This window comes from Aegilops tauschii, chromosome 7 (genome assembly GCF_002575655.3).
Source record: "Aegilops tauschii subsp. strangulata cultivar AL8/78 chromosome 7, Aet v6.0, whole genome shotgun sequence".
Lineage (NCBI taxonomy): Eukaryota > Viridiplantae > Streptophyta > Magnoliopsida > Poales > Poaceae > Aegilops > Aegilops tauschii.
Window position 1 is genome coordinate 637183990 of NC_053041.3, and position 23534 is coordinate 637207523.

Here is a 23534-nt window from a genome sequence, read left to right on the forward strand (position 1 = left end):
CTCTTTCAAAGTATCAGGATTTCATACGGAAACTCGTCTGTTACAAAGGGATTTCATTTTTTTAAACTTATTTGAACTCCTGACATTTTGTGTGTTCAAAATGCACCATTCAACGACATATCATCATTTTTCAATCCTTTCTGACTTCATTTGTTATTTTTCATGCATTTACTAATTATTTTGAGCTATAAGACCCTAAAATTGAAAAGCATTTCAAATGAACTCTTGAAAGGTTGAAAGTTGGCATGGTATCATCATTTCATCCACATAGCATGTGCAAGAAAGTTGAGAGGGTTATGGCAAAAACTGGATGCACTTCGTGTACAAAACGGACAATCTCTTTCAAAGTATCAGGATTTCATACGGAAACTCGTCTGTTACAAAGGGATTTCATTTTTTTAAACTTATTTGAACTCCTGACTTTTTGTGTGTTCAAAATGCACCGTTCAAAAGCCACATCATCATTTTTCAATCCTTTCTGACTTCATTTGTTATTTTTCAAGCATTTACTAATTATTTTGATCTATAAGACCCTAAAATTGAAAAGCATTTCAAATGAACTCTGAAAAGGTTGAAAGTTGGCATGGTACCATCATTTCATCCACATAGCATGTGCAAGAAAGTTGAGAGGGTTACGACAAAAACTGGATGCACTTCGTGTACAAAACGGACAATCTCTTTCAAAGTGTTAGGATTTCAGACGGAAACTCGTCTGTTACAAAGGGATTTCATTTTTTAACTTATTTGAACTCCTGACTTTTTGTGTGTTCAAAATGCACCATTCAAAGTCACATCATCATTTTTCAATCCTTTCTGACTTCATTTGTTATTTTTCATGCATTTACTAATTATTTTGAGCTATAAGACCCTAAAATTGAAAAGCATTTCAAATGAACTCTGAAAAGGTTGAAAGTTGGCATGGTATCATCATTTCATCCACATAGCATGTGCCAGAAAGTTGAGTGGGTTATGGCAAAAACTGGATGCACTTCGTGTACAAAACGGACAATCTCTTTCAAAGTATCATGATTTCATCCGGAAACTCGTCTGTTACAAAGGGATTTCATTTTTTAAAACGTATTTGAACTCCTGACTTTTTGTGTATTCAAAATGCACCATTCAAAGCCACATCATCATTTTCCAATCCTTTCTGACTTCATTTGTTATTTTTCATGCATTTACTAATTATTTTGGGCTATAAGACCCTAAAATTGAAAAGCATTTCAAATGAACTCTGAAAAGGTTGAAAGTTGGCATGGTATCATCATTTCATTCACATAGCATGTGCAAGAAAGTTGAGAGGGTTACGGCAAAAACTGGATGCACTTCGTGTACAAAACGGACAATCTCTTTCATAGTATCAGGATTTCATACGGAAACTCGTCTGTTACAAAGGGATTTCATTTTTTAACTTATTTGAACTCCTGACATTTTGTGTGTTCAAAATGCACCATTCAAAGCCACATCATCATTTTTCAATCCTTTCTGACTTCATTTGTTATTTTTCATGCATTTACTAATTATTTTGAGCTATAAGACCCTAAAATTGAAAAGCATTTCAAATGAACTCTGAAAAGGTTGAAAGTTGGCATGGTATCATCATTTCATCCACATAGCATGTGCAAGAAAGTTGAGAGGGTTAAGGCAAAAACTGGATGCACTTCGTGTACAAAACGGACAATCTCTTTCAAAGTATCAGGATTTCAGACGGAAACTCGTCTGGTACAAAGGCATTTCATTTTTTTAAACTTATTTGAACTCCTGACTTTTTGTGTGTTCAAAATGCACCATTCAAAGCCACATCATCATTTTCCAATCCTTTCTGACTTCATTTGTTATTTTTCATGCATTTACTAATTATCTTGTCCTATAAGATCCTAAAACTGAAAAGCATTTCAAATGAACTCTGAAAAGGTTGAAAGTTGGCATGGTATCATCATTTCATCCACATAGCATGTGCCAGAAAGTTGAGTGGGTTATGGCAAAAACGGGATGCACTTCGTGTACAAAACGGACAATCTCTTTCAAAGTATCAGGATTTCATCCGGAAACTCGTCTGGTACAAAGGCATTTCATTTTTTTTAAACGTATTTGAACTCCTGACATTTTGTGTGTTCAAAATGCACCATTCAAAGCCTCATCATCATTTTTCAATCCTTTCTGACTTCATTTGTTATTTTTCATGCATTTACTAATTATTTTGAGCTATAAGACCCTAAAATTGAAAAGCATTTCAAATGAACTCTGAAAAGGTTGAAAGTTGGCATGGTATCATCATTTCATCCACATAGCATGTGCAAGAAAGTTGAGAGTGTTATGGCAAAAACTGGATGCACTTCGTGTACAAAACGGACAATCTCTTTCAAAGTATCAGGATTTCATACGGAAACTCGTCTGTTACAAAGGGATTTCATTTTTTAAACTTATTAGAACTCCTGACATTTTGTGTGTTCAAAATGCACCATTCGAAGCCACATCATCATTTTTCAATCCTTTCTGACTTCATTTTTTATTTTTCATGCATTTACTAATTATTTTGAGCTATAAGACCCTAAAATTGAAAAGCATTTCAAATGAACTCTGAAAAGGTTGAAAGTTGGCATGGTATCATCATTTCATCCACATAGCATGTGCAAGAAAGTTGAGAGGGTTACGGCAAAAACTGGATGCACTTCGTGTACAAAACGGACAATCTCTTTCAAAGTATTAGGATTTCAGACGGAAACTCGTCTGTTACAAAGGGATTTCATTTTTTTTAACTTATTTGAACTCCTGACATTTTGTGTGTTCAAAATGCACCATTCAAAGCCACATCATCATTTTTCAATCCTTTCTGACTACATTTGTTATTTTTCATGCATTTACTAATTATTTTGAGCTATAAGACCCTAAAATTGAAAAGCATTTCAAATGAACTCTGAAAAGCTTGAAAGTTGGCATGGTATCATCATTTCATCCACATAGCATGTGCAAGAAAGTTGAGAGGGTTACGGCAAAAACTGGATGCACTTCGTGTACAAAACGGACAATCTCTTTCAACGTATCAGGATTTCATACGGAAACTCGTCTGTTACAAAGGGATTTCATTTTTTTTAACTTATTTGAACTCCTGACTTTTTGTGTGTTCAAAATGCACCATTCAAAGCCACATCATCATTTTTCAATCCTTTCTGACTTCATTTGTTATTTTTCATGCATTTACTAATTATTTTGAGCTATAAGACCCTAAAATTGAAAAGCATTTCAAATGAACTCTGAAAAGCTTGAAAGTTGGCATGGTATCATCATTTCATCCACATAGCATGTGCAAGAAAGTTGAGAGGGTTACGGCAAAAACTGGATGCACTTCGTGTACAAAACGGACAATCTCTTTCAAAGTATCATCATTTCAGACGGAAACTCGTCTGTTACAAAGGGATTTCATTTTTTAGAACTTATTTGAACTCCTGACTTTTTGTGTGTTCAAAATGCACCATTCAAAGCCACATCATCATTTTTCAATCCTTTCTGACTTTATTTGTTATTTTTCATGCATTTACTAATTATTTTGAGCTATAAGACCCTAAAATTGAAAAGCATTTCAAATGAACTCTGAAAAGCTTGAACGTTGGCATGGTATCATCATTTCATCCACATAGAATGTGCAAGAAAGTTGAGAGGGTTACGGCAAAAACTGGATGCACTTCGTGTACAAAACGGACAATCTCTTTCATAGTATCAGGATTTCATACGGAAACTCGTCTGTTACAAAGGGATTTCATTTTTTTAAACTTATTTGAACTCCTGGCTTTTTGTGTGTTCAAAATGCACCATTCAAAGCCACATCATCATTTTTCAATCCTTTCTGACTTCATTTGTTATTTTCATGCATTTACTAATTATTTTGAGCTATAAGACCCTAAAATTGAAAAGCATTTCAAATGAACTCTGAAAAGGTTGAAAGTTGGCATGGTATCATCATTTCATCCACATAGCATGTGCAAGAAAGTTGAGAGGGTTACGGCAAAAACTGGATGCACTTCGTGTACAAAACGGACAATCTCTTTCAAAGTATCATGATTTCATACGGAAACTCGTCTGTTACAAAGGGATTTCATTTTTTTAAACTTATTTGAACTCCTGACTTTTTGTGTGTTCAAAATGCACCGTTCAAAGCCACATCATCATTTTTCAATCCTTTCTGACTTCATTTGTTATTTTTCAAGCATTTACTAATTATTTTGATCTATAAGACCCTAAAATTGAAAAGCATTTCAAATGAACTCTGAAAAGGTTGAACGTTGGCATGGTATCATCATTTCATCCACATAGCATGTGCTAGAAAGTTGAGAGGGTTACGGCAAAAACTGGATGCACTTCGTGTACAAAACGGACAATCTCTTTCAAAGTATCAGGATTTCATCCCGAAACTCGTCTATTACAAGGAGATTTCATTTTTTTAAACTTATTTGAACTCCTGGCTTTTTGTGTGTTCAAAATGCACCATTCAAAGCCACATCATCATTTTTCAATCCTTTCTGACTTCATTTGTTAGTTTTCATGCATTTACTAATTATTTTGAGCTATAAGACCCTAAAATTGAAAAGCATTTCAAATGAACTCTGAAAAGGTTGAACGTTGGCATGGTATCATCATTTCATCCACATAGCATGTGCAAGAAAGTTGAGAGGGTTACGGCAAAAACTGGATGCACTTCGTGTACAAAACGGACAATCTCTTTCAAAGTATCAGGATTTCATACGGAAACTCGTCTGTTACAAAGGGATTTCATTTTTTTAAACTTATTTGAACTCCTTACTTTTTGTGTGTTCAAAATGCACCATTCAAAGCCACATCATCATTTTTCAATCCTTTCTGACTTCATTTGTTATTTTTCATGCATTTACTAATTATTTTGAGCTATAAGACCCTAAAATTGAAAAGCATTTCAAATGAACTCTGAAAAGGTTGAAAGTTGGCATGGTATCATCATTTCATCCACATAGCATGTGCAAGAAAGTTGAGAGGGTTACGGCAAAAACTGGATGCACTTCGTGTACAAAACGGACAATCTCTTTCAAAGTATCAGGATTTCATACGGAAACTCGTCTGTTACAAAGGGATTTCATTTTTTAGAACTTATTTGAACTCCTGACTTTTTGTGTGTTCAAAATGCACCATTCAAAGCCACATCATCATTTTTCAATCCTTTCTGACTTCATTTGTTATTTTTCATGCATTTACTAATTATTTTGAGCTATAAGACCCTAAAATTGAAAAGCATTTCAAATGAACTGAAAAGGTTGAAAGTTCGCATGGTATCATCATTTCATCCACATAGCATGTGCAAGAAAGTTGAGTGGGTTATGGCAAAAACTGGATGCACTTCGTGTACAAAACGGACAATCTCTTTCAAAGTATCATGATTTCATACCGAAACTCGTCTGTTACAAAGGGATTTCATTTTTCAAAACTTATTTGAACTCCTGACTTTTTGTGTATTCAAAATGCACCATTCAAAGCCACATCATCATTTTCCAATCCTTTCTGACTTCATTTGTTATTTTTCATGTTTTTACTAATTATTTTGAGCTATAAGACACTAAAATTGAAAAGCATTTCAAATGAACTCTGAAAAGGTTGAAATTGGCATGGTATCATCATTTCATTCACATAGCATGTGCAAGAAAGTTGAGAGGGTTACGGCAACAACTGGATGCACTTCGTGTACAAAACGGACAATCTCTTTCAAAGTATCAGGATTTCATACGGAAACTCGTCTGTTACAAAGGGATTTCATTTTTTTTAACTTATTTGAACTCCTGACATTTTGTGTGTTCAAAATGCACCATTCAAAGACATATCATCATTTTTCAATCCTTTCTGACTTCATTTGTTATTTTTCATGCATTTACTAATTATTTTGAGCTATAAGACCCTAAAATTGAAAAGCATTTCAAATGAACTCTTAAAAGGTTGAAAGTTGGCATGGTATCATCATTTCATCCACATAGCAGGTGCAAGAAAGTTGAGAGGGTTACGGCAAAAACTGGATGCACTTCGTGTACAAAACGGACAATCTCTTTCAAAGTATCAGGATTTCATACGGAAACTCGTCTGTTACAAGGAGATTTCATTTTTTTAAACTTATTTGAACTCCTGGCTTTTTGTGTGTTCAAAATGCACCGTTCAAAGCCATATCATCATTTTTCAATCCTTTCTGACTTCATTTGTTATTTTTCAAGCATTTACTAATTATTTTGATCTATAAGACCCTAAAATTGAAAAGCATTTCAAATGAACTCTGAAAAGGTTGAACGTTGGCATGGTATCATCATTTCATCCACATAGCATGTGCAAGAAAGTTGAGAGGGTTACGGCAAAAACTGGATGCACTTCGTGTACAAAACGGACAATCTCTTTCAAAGTATCAGGATTTCATACGGAAACTCGTCTGTTACAAAGGGATTTCATTTTTTAGAACTTATTTGAACTCCTGACTTTTTGTGTGTTCAAAATGCACCATTCAAAGCCACATCATAATTTTTCAATCCTTTCTGACTTCATTTGTTATTTTTCATGCATTTACTAATTATTTTGAGCTATAAGACCCTAAAATTGAAAAGCATTTCAAATGAACTGAAAAGGTTGAAAGTTGGCATGGTATCATCATTTCATCCACATAGCATGTGCAAGAAAGTTGAGTGGGTTATGGCAAAAACTGGATGCACTTCGTGTACAAAACGGACAATCTCTTTCGAAGTATCATGATTTCATACCAAAACTCGTCTGTTACAAAGGGATTTCATTTTTCAAAACTTATTTGAACTCCTGACTTTTTGTGTATTCAAAATGCACCATTCAAAGCCACATCATCATTTTCCAATCCTTTCTGACTTCATTTGTTATTTTTCATGTATTTACTAATTATTTTGAGCTATAAAACACTAAAATTGAAAAGCATTTCAAATGAACTCTGAAAAGGTTGAAATTGGCATGGTAACATCATTTCATTCACATAGCATGTGCAAGAAAGTTGAGAGGGTTACGGCAAAAACTGGATGCACTTCGTGTACAAAACGGACAATCTCTTTCAAAGTATCAGGATTTCATACGGAAACTCGTCTGTTACAAAGGGATTTCATTTTTTTAACTTATTTGAACTGCTGACATTTTGTGTGTTCAAAATGCACCATTCAAAGACATATCATCATTTTTCAATCCTTTCTGACTTCATTTGTTATTTTTCATGCATTTACTAATTATTTTAAGCTATAAGACCCTAAAATTGAAAAGCATTTCAAATGAACTCTTAAAAGGTTGAAAGTTGGCATGGTATCATCATTTCATCCACATAGCATGTGCAAGAAAGTTGAGAGGGTTACGGCAAAAACTAGATGCACTTCGTGTACAAAACGGACAATCTCTTTCAAAGTATCAGGATTTCATCCGGAAACTCGTCTGTTACAAACGGATTTCATTTTTAAAAACTTATTTGAACTCCTGACTTTTTGTGTGTTCAAAATGCACCATTCAAAGCCACATCATCATTTTTCAATCCTTTCTGACTTCATTTGTTATTTTTCAAGCATTTACTAATTATTTTGATCTATAAGACCCTAAAATTGAAAAGCATTTCAAATGAACTCTGAAAAGGTTGAACGTTGGCATGGTATCATCATTTCATCCACATAGCATGTGCAAAAAAGTTGAGAGGGTTACGGCAAAAACTGGATGCACTTCGTGTACAAAACGGACAATCTCTTTCAAAGTATCAGGATTTCATCCGGAAACTCGTCTATTACAAGGAGATTTCATTTTTTTAAACTTATTTGAACTCCTGACTTTTTGTGTGTTCAAAATGCACCATTCAAAGCCACATCATCATTTTTCAATCCTTTCTGACTTCATTTGTTAGTTTTCATGCATTTAGTAATTATTTTGAGCTATAAGACCCTAAAATTGAAAAGCATTTCAAATGAACTCTGAAAAGGTTGAAAGTTGGCATGGTATCATCATTTCATCCACATAGCATGTGCAAGAAAGTTGAGAGGGTTACGGCAAAAACTGGATGCACTTTGTGTACAAAACGGACAATCTCTTTCAAAGTATCAGGATTTCCTACGGAAACTCGTGTGTTACAAAGGGATTTCATTTTTTTTAACTTATTTGAACTCCTTACTTTTTGTGTGTTCAAAATTCACCATTCAAAGCCACATCATCATTTTTCAATCCTTTCTGACTTCATTTGTTATTTTTCATGCATTTACTAATTATTTTGAGCTATAAGACCCTAAAATTGAAAAGCATTTCAAATGAACTCTGAAAAGGTTGAAAGTTGGCATGGTATCATCATTTCATCCACATAGCATGTGCAAGAAAGTTGAGTGGGTTATGGCAAAAACTGGATGCACTTCGTGTACAAAACGGACAATCTCTTTCAAAGTATCATGATTTCATACCGAAACTCGTGTGTTACAAAGGGATTTCATTTTTCAAAACTTATTTGAACTCCTGACTTTTTGTGTATTCAAAATGCACCATTCAAAGCCACATCATCATTTTCCAATCCTTTCTGACTTCATTTGTTATTTTTCATGTATTTACTAATTATTTTGAGCTATAAGACACTAAAATTGAAAAGCATTTCAAATGAACTCTGAAAAGGTTGAAATTGGCATGGTAACATCATTTCATTCACATAGCATGTGCAAGAAAGTTGAGAGGGTTACGGCAAAAACTGGATGCACTTCGTGTACAAAACGGACAATCTCTTTCAAAGTATCAGGATTTCATACGGAAACTCGTCTGTTACAAAGGGATTTCATTTTTTTAACTTATTTGAACTGCTGACATTTTGTGTGTTCAAAATGCACCATTCAAAGACATATCATCATTTTTCAATCCTTTCTGACTTCATTTGTTATTTTTCATGCATTTACTAATTATTTTAAGCTATAAGACCCTAAAATTGAAAAGCATTTCAAATGAACTCTTAAAAGGTTGAAAGTTGGCATGGTATCATCATTTCATCCACATAGCATGTGCAAGAAAGTTGAGAGGGTTACGGCAAAAACTAGATGCACTTCGTGTACAAAACGGACAATCTCTTTCAAAGTATCAGGATTTATACGGAAACTCGTCTGTTACAAAGAAATTTCAATTTTTTAAACTTATTTGAACTCCTGACTTTTTGTGTGTTCAAAATGCACCGTTCAAAGCCACATCATCATTTTTCAATCCTTTCTGACTTCATTTGTTATTTTTCAAGCATTTACTAATTATTTTGATCTATAAGACCCTAAAATTGAAAAGCATTTCAAATTAACTCTGAAAAGGTTGAACGTTGGCATGGTATCATCATTTCATCCACATAGCATGTGCAAAAAAGTTGAGAGGGTTACGGCAAAAACTGGATGCACTTCGTGTACAAAACGGACAATCTCTTTCAAAGTATCAGGATTTCATCCGGAAACTCGTCTATTACAAGGAGATTTCATTTTTTTTTAACTTATTTGAACTCCTGACTTTTTGTGTGTTCAAAATGCACCATTCAAAGCCACATCATCATTTTTCAATCCTTTCTGACTTCATTTGTTAGTTTTCATGCATTTAGTAATTATTTTGAGCTATAAGACCCTAAAATTGAAAAGCATTTCAAAAGAACTCTGAAAAGGTTGAAAGTTGGCATGGTATCATCATTTCATCCACATAGCATGTGCAAGAAAGTTGAGAGGGTTACGGCAAAAACTGGATGCACTTTGTGTACAAAACGGACAATCTCTTTCAAAGTATCAGGATTTCCTACGGAAACTCGTGTGTTACAAAGGGATTTCATTTTTTTTAACTTATTTGAACTCCTTACTTTTTGTGTGTTCAAAATGCACCGTTCAAAGCCACATCATCATTTTTCAATCCTTTCTGACTTCATTTGTTATTTTTCATGCATTTACTAATTATTTTGAGCTATAAGACCCTAAAATTGAAAAGCATTTCAAATGAACTCTGAAAAGGTTGAAAGTTGGCATGGTATCATCATTTCATCCACATAGCATGTGCAAGAAAGTTGAGAGGGTTACGGCAAAAACTGGATGCACTTCGTGTACAAAACGGACAATCTCTTTCAAAGTATCAGGATTTCATACGGAAACTCGTCTGTTACAAAGGGATTTCATTTTTTAGAACTTATTTGAACTCCTGACTTTTTGTGTGTTCAAAATGCACCATTCAAAGCCACATCATCATTTTTCAATCCTTTCTGACTTCATTTGTTATTTTTCATGCATTTACTAATTATTTTGAGCTATAAGACCCTAAAATTGAAAAGCATTTCAAATGAACTGAAAAGGTTGAAAGTTGGCATGGTATCATCATTTCATCCACATAGCATGTGCAAGAAAGTTGAGAGGGTTACGGCAAAAACTGGATGTACTTCGTGTACAAAACGGACAATCTCTTTCAAAGTATCAGGATTTCATACGGAAACTCGTCTGTTACAAAGGGATTTCATTTTTTAGAACTTATTTGAACTCCTGACTTTTTGTGTGTTCAAAATGCACCATTCAAAGCCACATCATCATTTTTCAATCCTTTCTGACTTTATTTGTTATTTTTCATGCATTTACTAATTATTTTGAGCTATAAGACCCTAAAATTGAAAAGCATTTCAAATGAACTGAAAAGGTTGAAAGTTGGCATGGTATCATCATTTCATCCACATAGCATGTGCAAGAAAGTTGAGTGGGTTATGCCAAAAACTGGATGCACTTCGTGTACAAAACGGACAATCTCTTTCAAAGTATCATGATTTCATACCGAAACTCGTCTGTTACAAAGGGATTTCATTTTTCAAAACTTATTTGAACTCCTGACTTTTTGTGTATTCAAAATGCACCATTCAAAGCCACATCATCATTTTCCAATCCTTTCTGACTTCATTTGTTATTTTTCATGTATTTACTAATTATTTTGAGCTATAAGACACTAAAATTGAAAAGCATTTCAAATGAACTCTGAAAAGGTTGAAAGTTGGCATGGTATCATCATTTCATTCACATAGCATGTGCAAGAAAGTTTAGAGGGTTACGGCAAAAACTGGATGCACTTCGTGTACAAAACGGACAATCTCTTTCAAAGTATCAGGATTTCATACGGAAACTCGTCTGTTACAAAGGGATTTCATTTTTTTAAACTTATTTGAACTCCTGACATTTTGTGTGTTCAAAATGCACCATTCAAAGACATATCATCATTTTTCAATCCTTTCTGACTTCATTTGTTATTTTTCATGCATTTACTAATTATTTTGAGCTATAAGACCCTAAAATTGAAAAGCATTTCAAATGAACTCTTAAAAGGTTGAAAGTTGGCATGGTATCATCATTTCATCCACATAGCATGTGCAAGAAAGTTGAGAGGGTTACGGCAAAAACTGGATGCACTTCGTGTACAAAACGGACAATCTCTTTCAAAGTATCAGGATTTCATACGGAAACTCGTCTGTTACAAAGGGATTTCATTTTTTTAAACTTATTTGAACTCCTGACTTTTTTGTGTTCAAAATGCACCGTTCAAAGCCACATCATCATTTTTCAATCCTTTCTGACTTCATTTGTTATTTTTCAAGCATTTACTAATTATTTTGATCTATAAGACCTTAAAATTGAAAAGCATTTCAAATGAACTCTGAAAAGGTTGAAAGTTGGCATGGTACCATCATTTCATCCACATAGCATGTGCAAGAAAGTTGAGAGGGTTACGGCAAAAACTGGATGCACTTCGTGTACAAAACGGACAATCTCTTTCAAAGTATCAGGATTTCATATACGGAAACTCGTGTGTTACAAAGGGATTTCATTTTTTAAAATTTATTTGAACTCCTGACTTTTTGTGTGTTCAAAATGCACCATTCAAAGCAGAGACTGATTTTGAATGGTGCATATTCAACACATAAAAAGTCTGTAAAGATCGCCAACCCCAACATAAAAAAATGAGCATAGATGCGTTTATAGAGAAAATTCAATCTAAATTCATAATAAATTTCTATGAATTTCAGAGAAACTCACTCTGAATTTAGGTCAAATTCCCTATATAAGGGCATCTATTTTTATTTTGAGAGGAGCTCAACAAGGCAGAGAGGGACGGGCTTATAAACCGGTGTGAGCGCCCTTCGGTTGGCGAGGTGGGACTAAACTCTGGCCGCAACGAGGACCAGCCCTTTAGTCCCGGTTTGTGGCACAAACTAGGACTAATCGTCATGGGCCAGGGGCGAGGCGCATTGGTCCCGGTTCGTGCCTTGAACCGGGACCAAAAGGTCCAGACGAACCGGGACCTGTGGCCCACGTGGCCCGGCCGGCCCCCTGGGCTCACGAACCGGGACTAATGCACCCCATGGGTCCCGGTTCGTGCGGAACCGGGACTAATGGGCTGGCCAGGCCCGAACGAAAGCCCTGTTTTCTACTAGTGTAACCGAAGTATCGCAAAATTGAAAATTAAAACATACACATAGATTTCAATCAAATGAACATACAAAAAAAGAAACACACGTGATACATGATATATATTGAAATAATGTAACATGCTGCATGTTACAGTGGTCCAGATCAATGGGGCTTTATTTTTATCATTCGTAACACCGATTAGCGCACATGACATGGATGCATGCGCACCGATCGTGTGCACCAGGATGTGCGGCTGAAATGAAAGACTTAATAAAAGGGAAAATGGGATTAAAGGATGGCAAACGAGGCGAAGATGCACGCTATGTATCCATCGACCCATCGATCCGGACCACGAATACATGCTTGAGTTACCGAGAAGGGCAATTTTCATCACAAGCCTTCCCGCACGCGGGCGAGCAAAGCGATGTTGCCGCTGGGCAGAGACATGATATGCAATGCAAAGCAAGACGCAACGCCCTCCAATGGTGTTTGGGCAGTCATTGCAGTCTGCTGCCAAGGCCGACTGGCCCAAGCTGAGGCCAACAGCCAGCACGACGACGCAAACCACGGCCAGCACCTTCAGAGGGGAAGCTGAAGCCATTGATGGATTGATTCTTGCAAAAGATCAATGAAGAAAGAGCAGAGCAAGTAAATATTGGAAGTGCGGGAGGGGGAGCTATAGGTACGATGTCTAAGTCTATTTCTGCTAGAGTATTTATAGGCGGATCAGTGGAAAGATTGGCTCTGGTTTGCTAGACACCTGGCATCAATCGTGGAGTATGATGATATGAACTTGCAGAGTCTGGTCAACTGATCCACCCTCGATAGCATATCCTAGCCTTATCTCTAATGACATCTTGATTGTCGCCCTCGAACAACCATCTAAAATATGTACTGTATTTGTTAGGCCTACTATCGTAAATTCGAGTTGTTAATTAACTCATCCATAAGATCTGCATGCGCGTTTCTTTAGTGCAATCTAAGCTAGCTTGCACATCAATGGAGCGTCGGATGCCAATTCCATATGCTTTCTCACGCTACATATCATTCAGGTCAAAGCAACTAAGTGGCTCATTAATCAGGCCACAGAAAAAGCTTGGGAAATTTGCCTGTTTGTTTAATGATTGGATTAATAAATGGGGTTTGCTTTAAGTGGTTATTGCCAATAGAAGCTACACCTGGAGTAACAACCAGGATGCCCCCATTGTTGCTACCACAGATAGGGTTTTTGTTTCTCCCATTTGGGATGCTCATTTCCCCCTTTCTGTGATCTCTGCACTCCCAAGAACAGGGAGCGACCCCTCTCGTATTGGATACTCGAGCTAAGAAGGTTACCTCCCAAAAGATTTTTGGATTTGAAAAGTGGCGGCTTGACCACCCTGAGTTCAACACTTTAGTTTCTGAGGTTTGGAACACACCAACTCCTTGCTCTTCTGCCATTGATGTTTGGCAGGCTAAAACTAAGCTACTTAGGAAAAAGGTTAAGGGGTGGAGCATAAATTTGGAGGCAGCGTTGAAAACCAAAAAGAGAGATCTTATTATTGAATCTGGAGTATGACATCTTAGATGTATTTTCCGAGGTAAATTGTCTACATGACTCTGACAAGGCTAGGATGAAAGATATTAAAAAAGAACTTGATGCAATTTGGTACAAGGAGGAGACTTCCTTGTGGTAGAGATCTAGAGATTGTAGGATTAGGGATGGAGATAGAAATAATGCTTATCTCATGCTCTGGCGAATCACCGGCACCGCAAAAACCATGTATCCATTCTTTATTTCATAGTTTTCTTAATTGGTTTTCTGTTATTTCCCTCATTTTCATTTGTTTCTTTCATAGTTTTTCTTTTCTCATTTTCTTTATTTTTTATTTCTTTTTATGGTTTTTACTGGCTTTTTGGGCTTTTCTTGCATTGTTTCCATTGTTTTGTCGGTCTTTTGCGTTTTTCTTTTTCTGCTTTTACAGGGTTTCTTCATTTTATTTATATGTTTTGCATGTATACCAAGAAAAAAATGCATATGCATAATAAGATTTTTCAGATACGCTAAGATTTCTGACAACTTATATTTTTTATGTTCCCTTTTTCACACATTGTACTTTGTTTGTATACACCGGGAACATTTTCTATATAGACCTTTACGTTAATACATGACTATCTTTTTTTAAACATACATATTTTGAAGTCTACTTTTTTCATAAACATTGTACACTTTTTGTATACATCAGGAACTTCTATATATACAGGTTTAACGTTTTCCAAAATTCCGATTTACATTTTTAAAACATATATTTCTTGATGTCTACTTTATCCATACACATTCCACATTTTGGTATACATCCGAAACAGTTTCAATATACATGTTTAATATTGTCCAAATACATGATTAACATTGTTAACTTAATTGTTTTGATGTCTACCTTTTCCATACACATTGTACATTATTTGTATAGTGTTTTGCATACATTGGAAACATTTTTTATATGAGTGATCACCATTTTTTAGAAAAAATGAGAACTTTTTATTTTTATTTTTTTGTTTCATACGCATTGTACATTTTTTGTATATATCGGGAAAAAATGTATACACATTAAAAAATTAAATGCATGATTAACATTATCAACATTTTTATGTAGAGTAGTTTTTGTATTAGAACTATTCAGAATATTTCGAAATACAAGCAAAAGTAAAAAGATAAAACAAAATTGAATGCAAAAGGTGAAAACAAATGGAAGAAAAGAAGCGCTGAAGGCCTGTGTCCGAGTTGGGCCGGCCCCATCGGGCTGCTTGAAGTGAGACGTCCTACTGTCTCGCTTCAAGCGAGACATAGGCGCGCCCATGAGCGAACGCATGCAGATGCGATGCAAATAGCATATCTACCATCGGCCCGTTCGCTTAGGTAAGTCGTGGTTGTTCTTCTCACTCGCCGCTGCCTCCCTCCGCCCATCGCCATGTCCATTGTGGCAGACCGCTCTCGCCCGCAGGAGGACGGGCACGCTCCGATTCGTGCTCGGTATGCAGATCAGCAACCACCATCAACTCCTCCTTCCCTGCTCGCCTGACCTCCCATCCATCTGTGTCTCTGCAGGTCGTGCTCAGTTTTCCCCAGGAGGACGCCTAATACGTTTTAAACATATCTGTATGTTTTTATTGTTTCATGCTATTATTTTACCAATCTTGAATACTTTATATGCTTTAATATGTAATTTTATATCATCTTTGAGAACTAACTAGTTAACCCAGTGCCTAGTGCTAGTTGTTGTTTTTGTGCTAGTTTTTGATTTTCTAGAAAATCTGTACCAAACGGAGACCAAACGCTCCGAACCTTTTAGAAGATTTTTTCTGGACATAAGAGACCCTAGAAGCTTTGGGAGGAGACCAGTGGACAAACGAGGAGACAGCAAGGCAATAGGGCGCGCCATGTTACCTTGTGGGCCCCACGTGGCTCCGTCTGACCTAATTTTGCTTCTATAAATTCTCAAATATTGGAAACCCCAGAGGGCCACTTGAAACAATTTTTCCGCCGTCGCAAGTCTCTGTTCTTCCGCGATCTCATCTGGAGGCATTTCCGGTACTCTGCCGGAGGGGGAATCGGTCACGGAAGGCATCTACATCAACGTTGTTGGCCTTCCAATGATGTGTGAGTAGTTCACCACAGACCTGTGGGTCGATAGCTAGTAGCTAGATGGCTCATTTTCTCTCTTTGTTCTTCAATACCATGTTCTCCATGATCTCCACGGAGTTATATCAGATGTAATCTTCTTTTGCGGTGTGTTTGTTGTGATCGAATGAATTGTGGGTTTATGATCAGATTATTCGTTGAAAGTAATTGAGTCTTTTTTGAACTTTATTATACATGATTACGATAGCTTTATATTTCTCACCGATCTATCCATTTGGTTTGGCCAACTAGATTGATTTATCTTCAGCGGTAGAGGTGGTTTATAATGGGTTCAATCTTGCGGTGTCCTCACCTCGTGACAAAAGGGGTAGCGAGGCACGTATTTTATTGTTGCCATTAAGGATAAAACGATGGAGTTTATTCATATTGTTTGAGTTTACTTTGTTTACATCATGTCTTCTTGTTTAAGGCGTTACTCTGTTTGTAATGAACTTAATATCATAGATGCATGCTGCATAGCGGTCGATTGGTGGAGTAATAGTAGTAGATGCAGAAAGGAGTCGGTCTACTTATTACGGATGTGATGCCTATATGTGTGATCATTGCCCTGAATAACATCATAAGTACGCTTTTTTCGATCAATTGCGCAACAGTAGTTTGTTTACCCACCGTATGATACTATTTCGAGAGAGAACCATCATGTGAAAACAATGGCCCCGGGGTCTATCTTAATAATATTAATAAAACTAAAAATATCTTGCTGCTATTTATTTACTTTCATTTTATTTTGCAATTTATCTATCTACCACTACAAGATTTAATCCTTGCAAGTAACGAGTTTAAGAGAATTAACAACCCTCTTGCTCGCGTTGGGTGCAAGTATTTGCTTTTGTGTGTGCACATGCTGCTGATGGGAATTTGTGTGGTTCTCCTTTTGGTTCGATAAACCTTGGTTCTCATTGAGGGAAATACTTATCGCTACTATGTTGCTTCACCCTTCCTCTTCGGAGAAAATCCCACACATCTCACAAGTAGCAATGCCAGCCGAGAGGCTCACTGACGATCTCCTCGTGGAGATCCTCTCACGCGTCCCTGCCAAGTCATTGTGCCACTGCAAGTGCGTTTTGACGCACTGGCTTGGCCTCATCCACCCCCAGGACCAACACAAATGGCTCCGACAAACCCTGGCCGACTTCTTCTATGGCCACCTAGATTATACCACCATTTGGTGACTGTTGCTTTTAAGACGTCGTGGGCAAGAGGTATCCTAGGTATTGCCAACTACTAGCCTAGCCGATTGCTCCCCTCATCTCCCATACCGACTACTGGGTCTCGTTGTCTGGCGGCTCGGGATCTGACTGTAGGGACCTAGCCTAATCCTGAGCCACCTTCCTTATTTTATGTTGGGCTGATGATGATACTCCATGACCCATGGTCTTCTGGGCCGTATCCTGGACGGGTCATGGGACTCTGGTGGGCCATCTGTATTCATGCGCCTACACCATATTTATAACCCTGATACAAAGCTTGGCCATGGGAAGTAATGACCATCCTGTCCCAAGGGTCACTCCAGATGTTGATTTCCTCCCGTAAGCCAATCCTCCAAATGTATCTTCTCTTGAACAACTCAAGTCCTTTCATGATACTCTTTCACATAGAAGCTCCATTTTGTATGCTTGTCTAGAGCAAACTCCCATTCTAACCTATAAGGTTGCTAGCCAACTTGGCTCCAGGAGGCTCCCTCGATTTCCTTCGATTTCATCGTTCGGATGTTGGTCAAACCGGTCTTTCTTGTGTCTATTTACGTTGGATCTTCATGGTTTACTTTGCTTTCAATACCTTTCCACACAAAGAATCAAAGTTTGTGATAAGTCTTCAACATTGTTTGGCCAATATATAGCAAGATTAAACGTGTAAAGATCTATGAACACCATACCTCCTTCACTCTTAGGATAACAGAGTTTCCACCAAGAATACCAATGCATCTTTTTATGCTCTTCACCTTCACTCCACCAAAATTGGGTGATAACATCCGTGATATTTTTGCATATCCCTTAACTAATTGGACCTATAAGCGAATCTGAAAGGTAAGGGTAATTTTAGTTGCAGTTTCTTCTTGGATTAGAGAAAAGCTGTTTTCCCTAAAAAGTAGGAATGAAGATTTTTAACGTTGTAAATTTTGCCGGAACGATTTTTTTTTTTTTTTGAGACAGGCCAACGCCTGGAGATGTGATCGAGTTAGCCCATTTACCGACGGCCCATCCGCTAAGGCAGGAAGCGCCGATTGCCACGCAGCCGCAGTTTTCACTCCCCGGCCTCCTCGCCCGTCGCCGCCGCCGCCGTCTCCTTCCGCCCGTCGCCATGTCCATCGCGGCGGACACCTCTCGCTCGCGCCAGGAAGGCCGCTCTCCGGTTCCTGGCCAGTATGCAGATCAACAACCACCATCAACTCCTCGTCCTTCGCTGCTCCCCTGACCTCCCATCCGTCCGTGTCTCTGCAGGTCGTGCTCCGTTATCCCCAGCGGGACGCCGGCCGAGAGGCTCACCGACGACCTCGTCGTGGAGATCCTCTCGCGCGTCTCCGCCAAGGTGGTCTGCCGCTCCAAGTGCGTTTCCAAGCACTGGCTCGGCCTCATCAACCACCCCGACCACCGCAAAAGGCTCCCCCAAACCCTGGCCGGCTTCTTCTACGGCAGCAACATCACCGGGCATCTGCCCTTCCACTTCACCAGCGTCTCAGGGGACCGCCGCCCTCCGTTCGGCACCTCCTTCACCTTCCTGCCCAACCACCACCTGCCCGTCGATCTGCTCGACTCCTGCAACGGCCTCCTCCTCTGCCGATGTTACCACGTTTCCGACGGGGTTGGCGCATTTCATTATGTCGTGTGCAATCCCGCCACCGAGAAGTGGGCCGTGTTGCCCAACTCCGGCAAGGCCACTGACAATGTGGCCATCATATGTCTGGGCTTTGACCCGGCCCTATCATCGCATTTCCATGTGTTTGAGCTGGTAGTTGAGCACAATTATAGTCAGGACACTGATCTTTCCGGAGTGGCAGTGTATTCGTCTGAAACCGGAGAGTGGGTTTATAAGGAGGAGAGATGGATCGGAGAAGCTACCTGGCTTGCTGGTCGGCACTCCTCCACAGCGGTCTTTCTTGATGGCCTTCTGTTTTTTAGTGCCTTTGACCCCGACTTGTACGATTGTGTAGCTGCGGTGGACACAAAAGGAGAAACATGGATGAAATTCAGGGCCCCTAGTGGTCAGGTTGATGATGGTTTTATCCATCTGTCACAGGGCCACTTACACTTTGCCAATTTCCAGAGGGATAATGATGGTGTTGCCATTCGATTTGTAGTTTATGTTCTGGAGAACTATCAAACCGGAGAATGGATATTGAAGCATGGCATTGAAACTTCAAACATGTTTGGATGGACAGATTTATGTCCTGATGGGGGTTTTGATTTTATTGCAATTCATCTGGAATGCAACTTGGTGTTCTTTGCTGCGGATGGTATTATATTGGTGTGCTATAATATGGATAATCGGCGAGTCAAAGTGATTTCCTATCTTGCAGATGTCAAGCCCCTATCTTTTCTGCCTTATGTGCCGTTGTACACGTAGTCACGATCATTGCACATTTGACATCAATATGAGATTGCTGGTGCCTTTATGAGAAGTGGTTCTCTGATCGGAGTCAATTATTCATGCTATGGAGCAGCGGGCTTGGTATGCCTGCTTGAATTTGGCTCTCCTTTTCTCTGACTGGTGAATGCATGTTTTTTTGGTCCGGAGCAATGGTGGTGGTTCAGTATGGAGGGAACTTGACTTATTTCTCTGTGATCAGTTATCCAAATTTGTGCTGAACTTTCTATCCTATGTACTGGTCTTTCTATATGTTAGTTCCTCTTAGAACATCATCAAACGCACTGTGCTTGGATCACAATTTTCATTATTTTGTATTTTTGTTAGAGGTTTTGTTTTTAGAACACAAAAGTGGTCTTTATTTGTGGGTATTGTTCTGTTAGGTAGCTTAAAAGAGTTTGAAATAAGCACTGTCGTGCGCCTTTTATTTTACTTGTACTTCTAGTTATACTATGTACGATTCCTGTAATATTGCATGCACTAGTAGAAAAAGGGCCTTTAGTCCCGGTTCTTACACGTGGCCGCTACCTGGAGGTAATTTTATGATTTTTTTTTTGAAATTTTTTTTTTATTTTCAAATTTCTGAATTATTTTAACCCCTAATTTCTAATCACCCCCTCATCACTGCTCAATTTAACCTCTAATCTCTAATCACCCCTCATCATTCCAAATCATCTAACTTCCCGGACGGTCACCCATCCTCTCACTACTCCAGCCTGAGCACGCTTAACTTCCGGATTCTATTCTCCCTCGTTTTCAAGTCTGCACTTGTTGTTTTCCTGACAATAGTAAGATGTCAATCCTATTAACCCTCAGGAATTTAGCTTGAGCATGAAGTCACACATTTCACTGTTTGAGTTTGAAACTATTATTCTAAAAAACAATAATTATTTAGTAACACTAATATTTATTGAATAAGTAATTTGACCATAGTTTGACCACAGTTTGACCAGATTTGACCAAAATTCAAAAACATTGAAATAATTATTTAGTAACACTAATATTTCTTGAATAATTAGTTTGACCATTGTTTGACCACAGTTTGACCATAGTTTGACCAGATTTGACCAAAATTCAAAAAAACTGAAATAATTATTTAGTAACACTAATATTCTTGAATAATTATTTAGTAACACTAATACTTCTTGAATAAGTAGTTTGACCATAGTTTGACCAGATTTAACAAAAATTCAAAAAAAACTGAAATTTGAGCATAACTTTTTTTCCTTTTAGAATTTGAGGATTCTAAAAATTTGCAAACAGGCCGTAGGTGGTCAAAATCGGATGCGGATTTTCGTGCTGAACATTTTTATATATTATACTTTTTTTCTGACATCGTATACAAAAGTTATAGCCGTTTTACATTTTCCCTACACTTTTTGTAAAACATGTCCAAATTTAAGTTTTTAAATTTTCCTAACTAGTACATGTAGTAACATAACTACATCTGGAAGGATTTTAATTTTTGAATTTTTTATCATTTTCTTTTGCTTTTTACAAAACTGAAAAGGCGATCCACAGGGGGGTAGAGTTTGAAAAGGGGACCTTTAGTACCGGTTCGTGCCATGAACCGGTACTAATGCCTCAAACCCCATTAGTACCGGTTGGTGGCTCGAACCGGGACTAAAGGTCTAACCTTTAGTACCGGTTTGTGCCACGAACCGGTACTAATGGGCATCGCACCCTTTAGTCCCGGTTCGTGGCACCAACCGGGACTAAAGGTCCCATTTGAACCGGGACTAATGCATGTACGGTGCCCTAGCCGCTTGAACTGGGACTAATGCTCACATTAGTCCCGGTTCGTAATGCAACCGGGATTAATGCTCTTTTCTGGCCGAACCAAAGCCCTGTTTTCTACTAGTGACGTGCAACTTTGCAGACCTCTTTCTGAGTTGTGACCTTTTGTTTCATATAACAAGGTTCATGGGCTCTGTGTGGGCTCTAGTTTCAGCTTCAAGTCTCCAAAAAACAAACTGAAACTATCCTTGTTTTCTGCGCTCCTGTCGTTTGCCCGCCTCTTGGTATCGTGGATGTCACCTGTGTTCGGGAACTAGAATGATTTGTTTTCGGTGATTTCAAGGGAGATCGATCATAAGAACAATTTTAGCATTGTCTATTCGAGAGAAATTGGGAGTCATTTTTCTTGGAGGAAGGTCAATTATGTGACATCAGCCAGGCCAGCATGCCTTGTGTGGCCTGTTAACCCAGTGAAATGATCTAATCTAGTGAAGCCTCAAGACGGATAGAGCTTAACACACATAATCTAGAGACAAAAACCTGCGTGTCATCGTCGCCACCATTGCTCTGATTATGGTAACTGGGGTATATTTAATGTCACCAAATCGACCAGTGTAGCTTCGGCCCCAAACCCTCATGGCCACCAAAGCAACAACACCCAGGAAAAACAACATCGGCGACACCTCCGTTGCCCAATCCGGTATTGCTTGATCTAGGGTTTTACCCATAGAGCACTAGACCCTGAAGGATGGAGAGGGGAGCAAGTTGGTCGATGAAGCATACACGGCTGTATGTAAGTCACCGATGGCTCTGGTGATAGTCTGAGCAGGGATATCTCCTAGAGCACCGCGCACCACCACCGACACGTCGCGCCATCCTGTTGACAATATATACTAATTTTAGAAAGATTATACTCATTCCATGGTTATAGGGCATACATACTCTGCAGATCAAAATATGACCCCAGGCTCCTTTTAGCCCTTTAGAAAAATCGGCAAACTCAGTACATTGGGGAAACTTTAGACCCAAAACGGCATGCTGAAAGGGTTAATCAAAACCTAGTAACAAATGGCAATACAAAAATAATAATCAAAGAGTAACTAGGATTCACGACAATGTTCAGATTCCCGGTGCCGTGCAATTGCTGCCTCAATTTATCCAAAGCTACCAAAATTCCCCTTCTGAAATTGTATATATGCAGATGCTGAATTCATCGTCAATACTACAGCGAAGAACGTGTGCCAAGGCACATCAACGAGCCACAATTTGGCCAAAATTGTTAGCCACAACTGCAGCGGGATTCTGTACGATAATACAAATCATATCTTAGGCATATATGCAGGGTACAATGTTAAAAATCTGTTCCTTGCAAAAGTTTAAAACAATAGTGATTAACCTTGAAAAGTTAACACTGACTGACACTTCTCATATAACTGAACTTAAACATGTTCAACTCGGGTGTGGCAGACCGATCATGCCAAAAATGCGATGACGATTCAGATCTCCCTTGCATCTGATGATGGCCATTTCATACTGGTCATGGTCTGCTCTGCGGCACGCTGACAAAATGAAGCAGCAAATCATTGATAAATTCTGATTCCAATCCTTCCTGCGCTGCCCTAGACTCACCAATCTCGAATCTACCTGCCATGGATTAGGAAGAGAACTGACAAGTTACAAGGTACAAATTACTGGAGAGTGGCACCAGCATATCCCTCATTTGATCAGACGTGAATGATATATGCTTGAATTATAGCTGAATACTGCTTTGTATCGCTAACTTCAGACAACGAACTAGGTAGACAATTTTGCATGATAAGTGCCAAGTCTAAGATGGCTGTGGAATAGCTTACATGTTTTTTGCATAATTAGCAAACAAGTTGCTAACGACGATCTAATAAAGTTTACTAATAGATAACAACATCAGCTTAAAGGTTCTTGGAGCTCATCAAACAAGGCAGACTGAACTAAGAAACTCATAAGAAATGATACACAACCTAATGACCAGCATTATTACATAGAAGAGGCCATCTCCAACCATAAACGTATATATGCCAGAACGATTGTGCTACAGGTTGGTGTTTCCAGCTGCACAGAGGTGTACATAGAGTCTA

The 23534-nt window shown here is 38.2% G+C and overlaps 1 protein-coding gene across 1 annotated transcript; it reads left to right on the forward strand.

Moving 5' to 3' along the window:
• The first annotated feature begins 17839 nt into the window (after positions 1-17839).
• On the forward strand, positions 17840-19662 carry LOC109761335 (F-box protein At5g07610-like). The gene is made up of 2 exons (XM_020320147.2): positions 17840-18461; positions 18540-19662. The coding sequence occupies exons 1-2, from the start codon at positions 18400-18402 to the stop codon at positions 19660-19662; spliced, it is 1185 nt and encodes a 394-aa protein (XP_020175736.1). The 5' UTR covers positions 17840-18399.
• The last annotated feature ends 3872 nt before the right edge of the window (positions 19663-23534 follow it).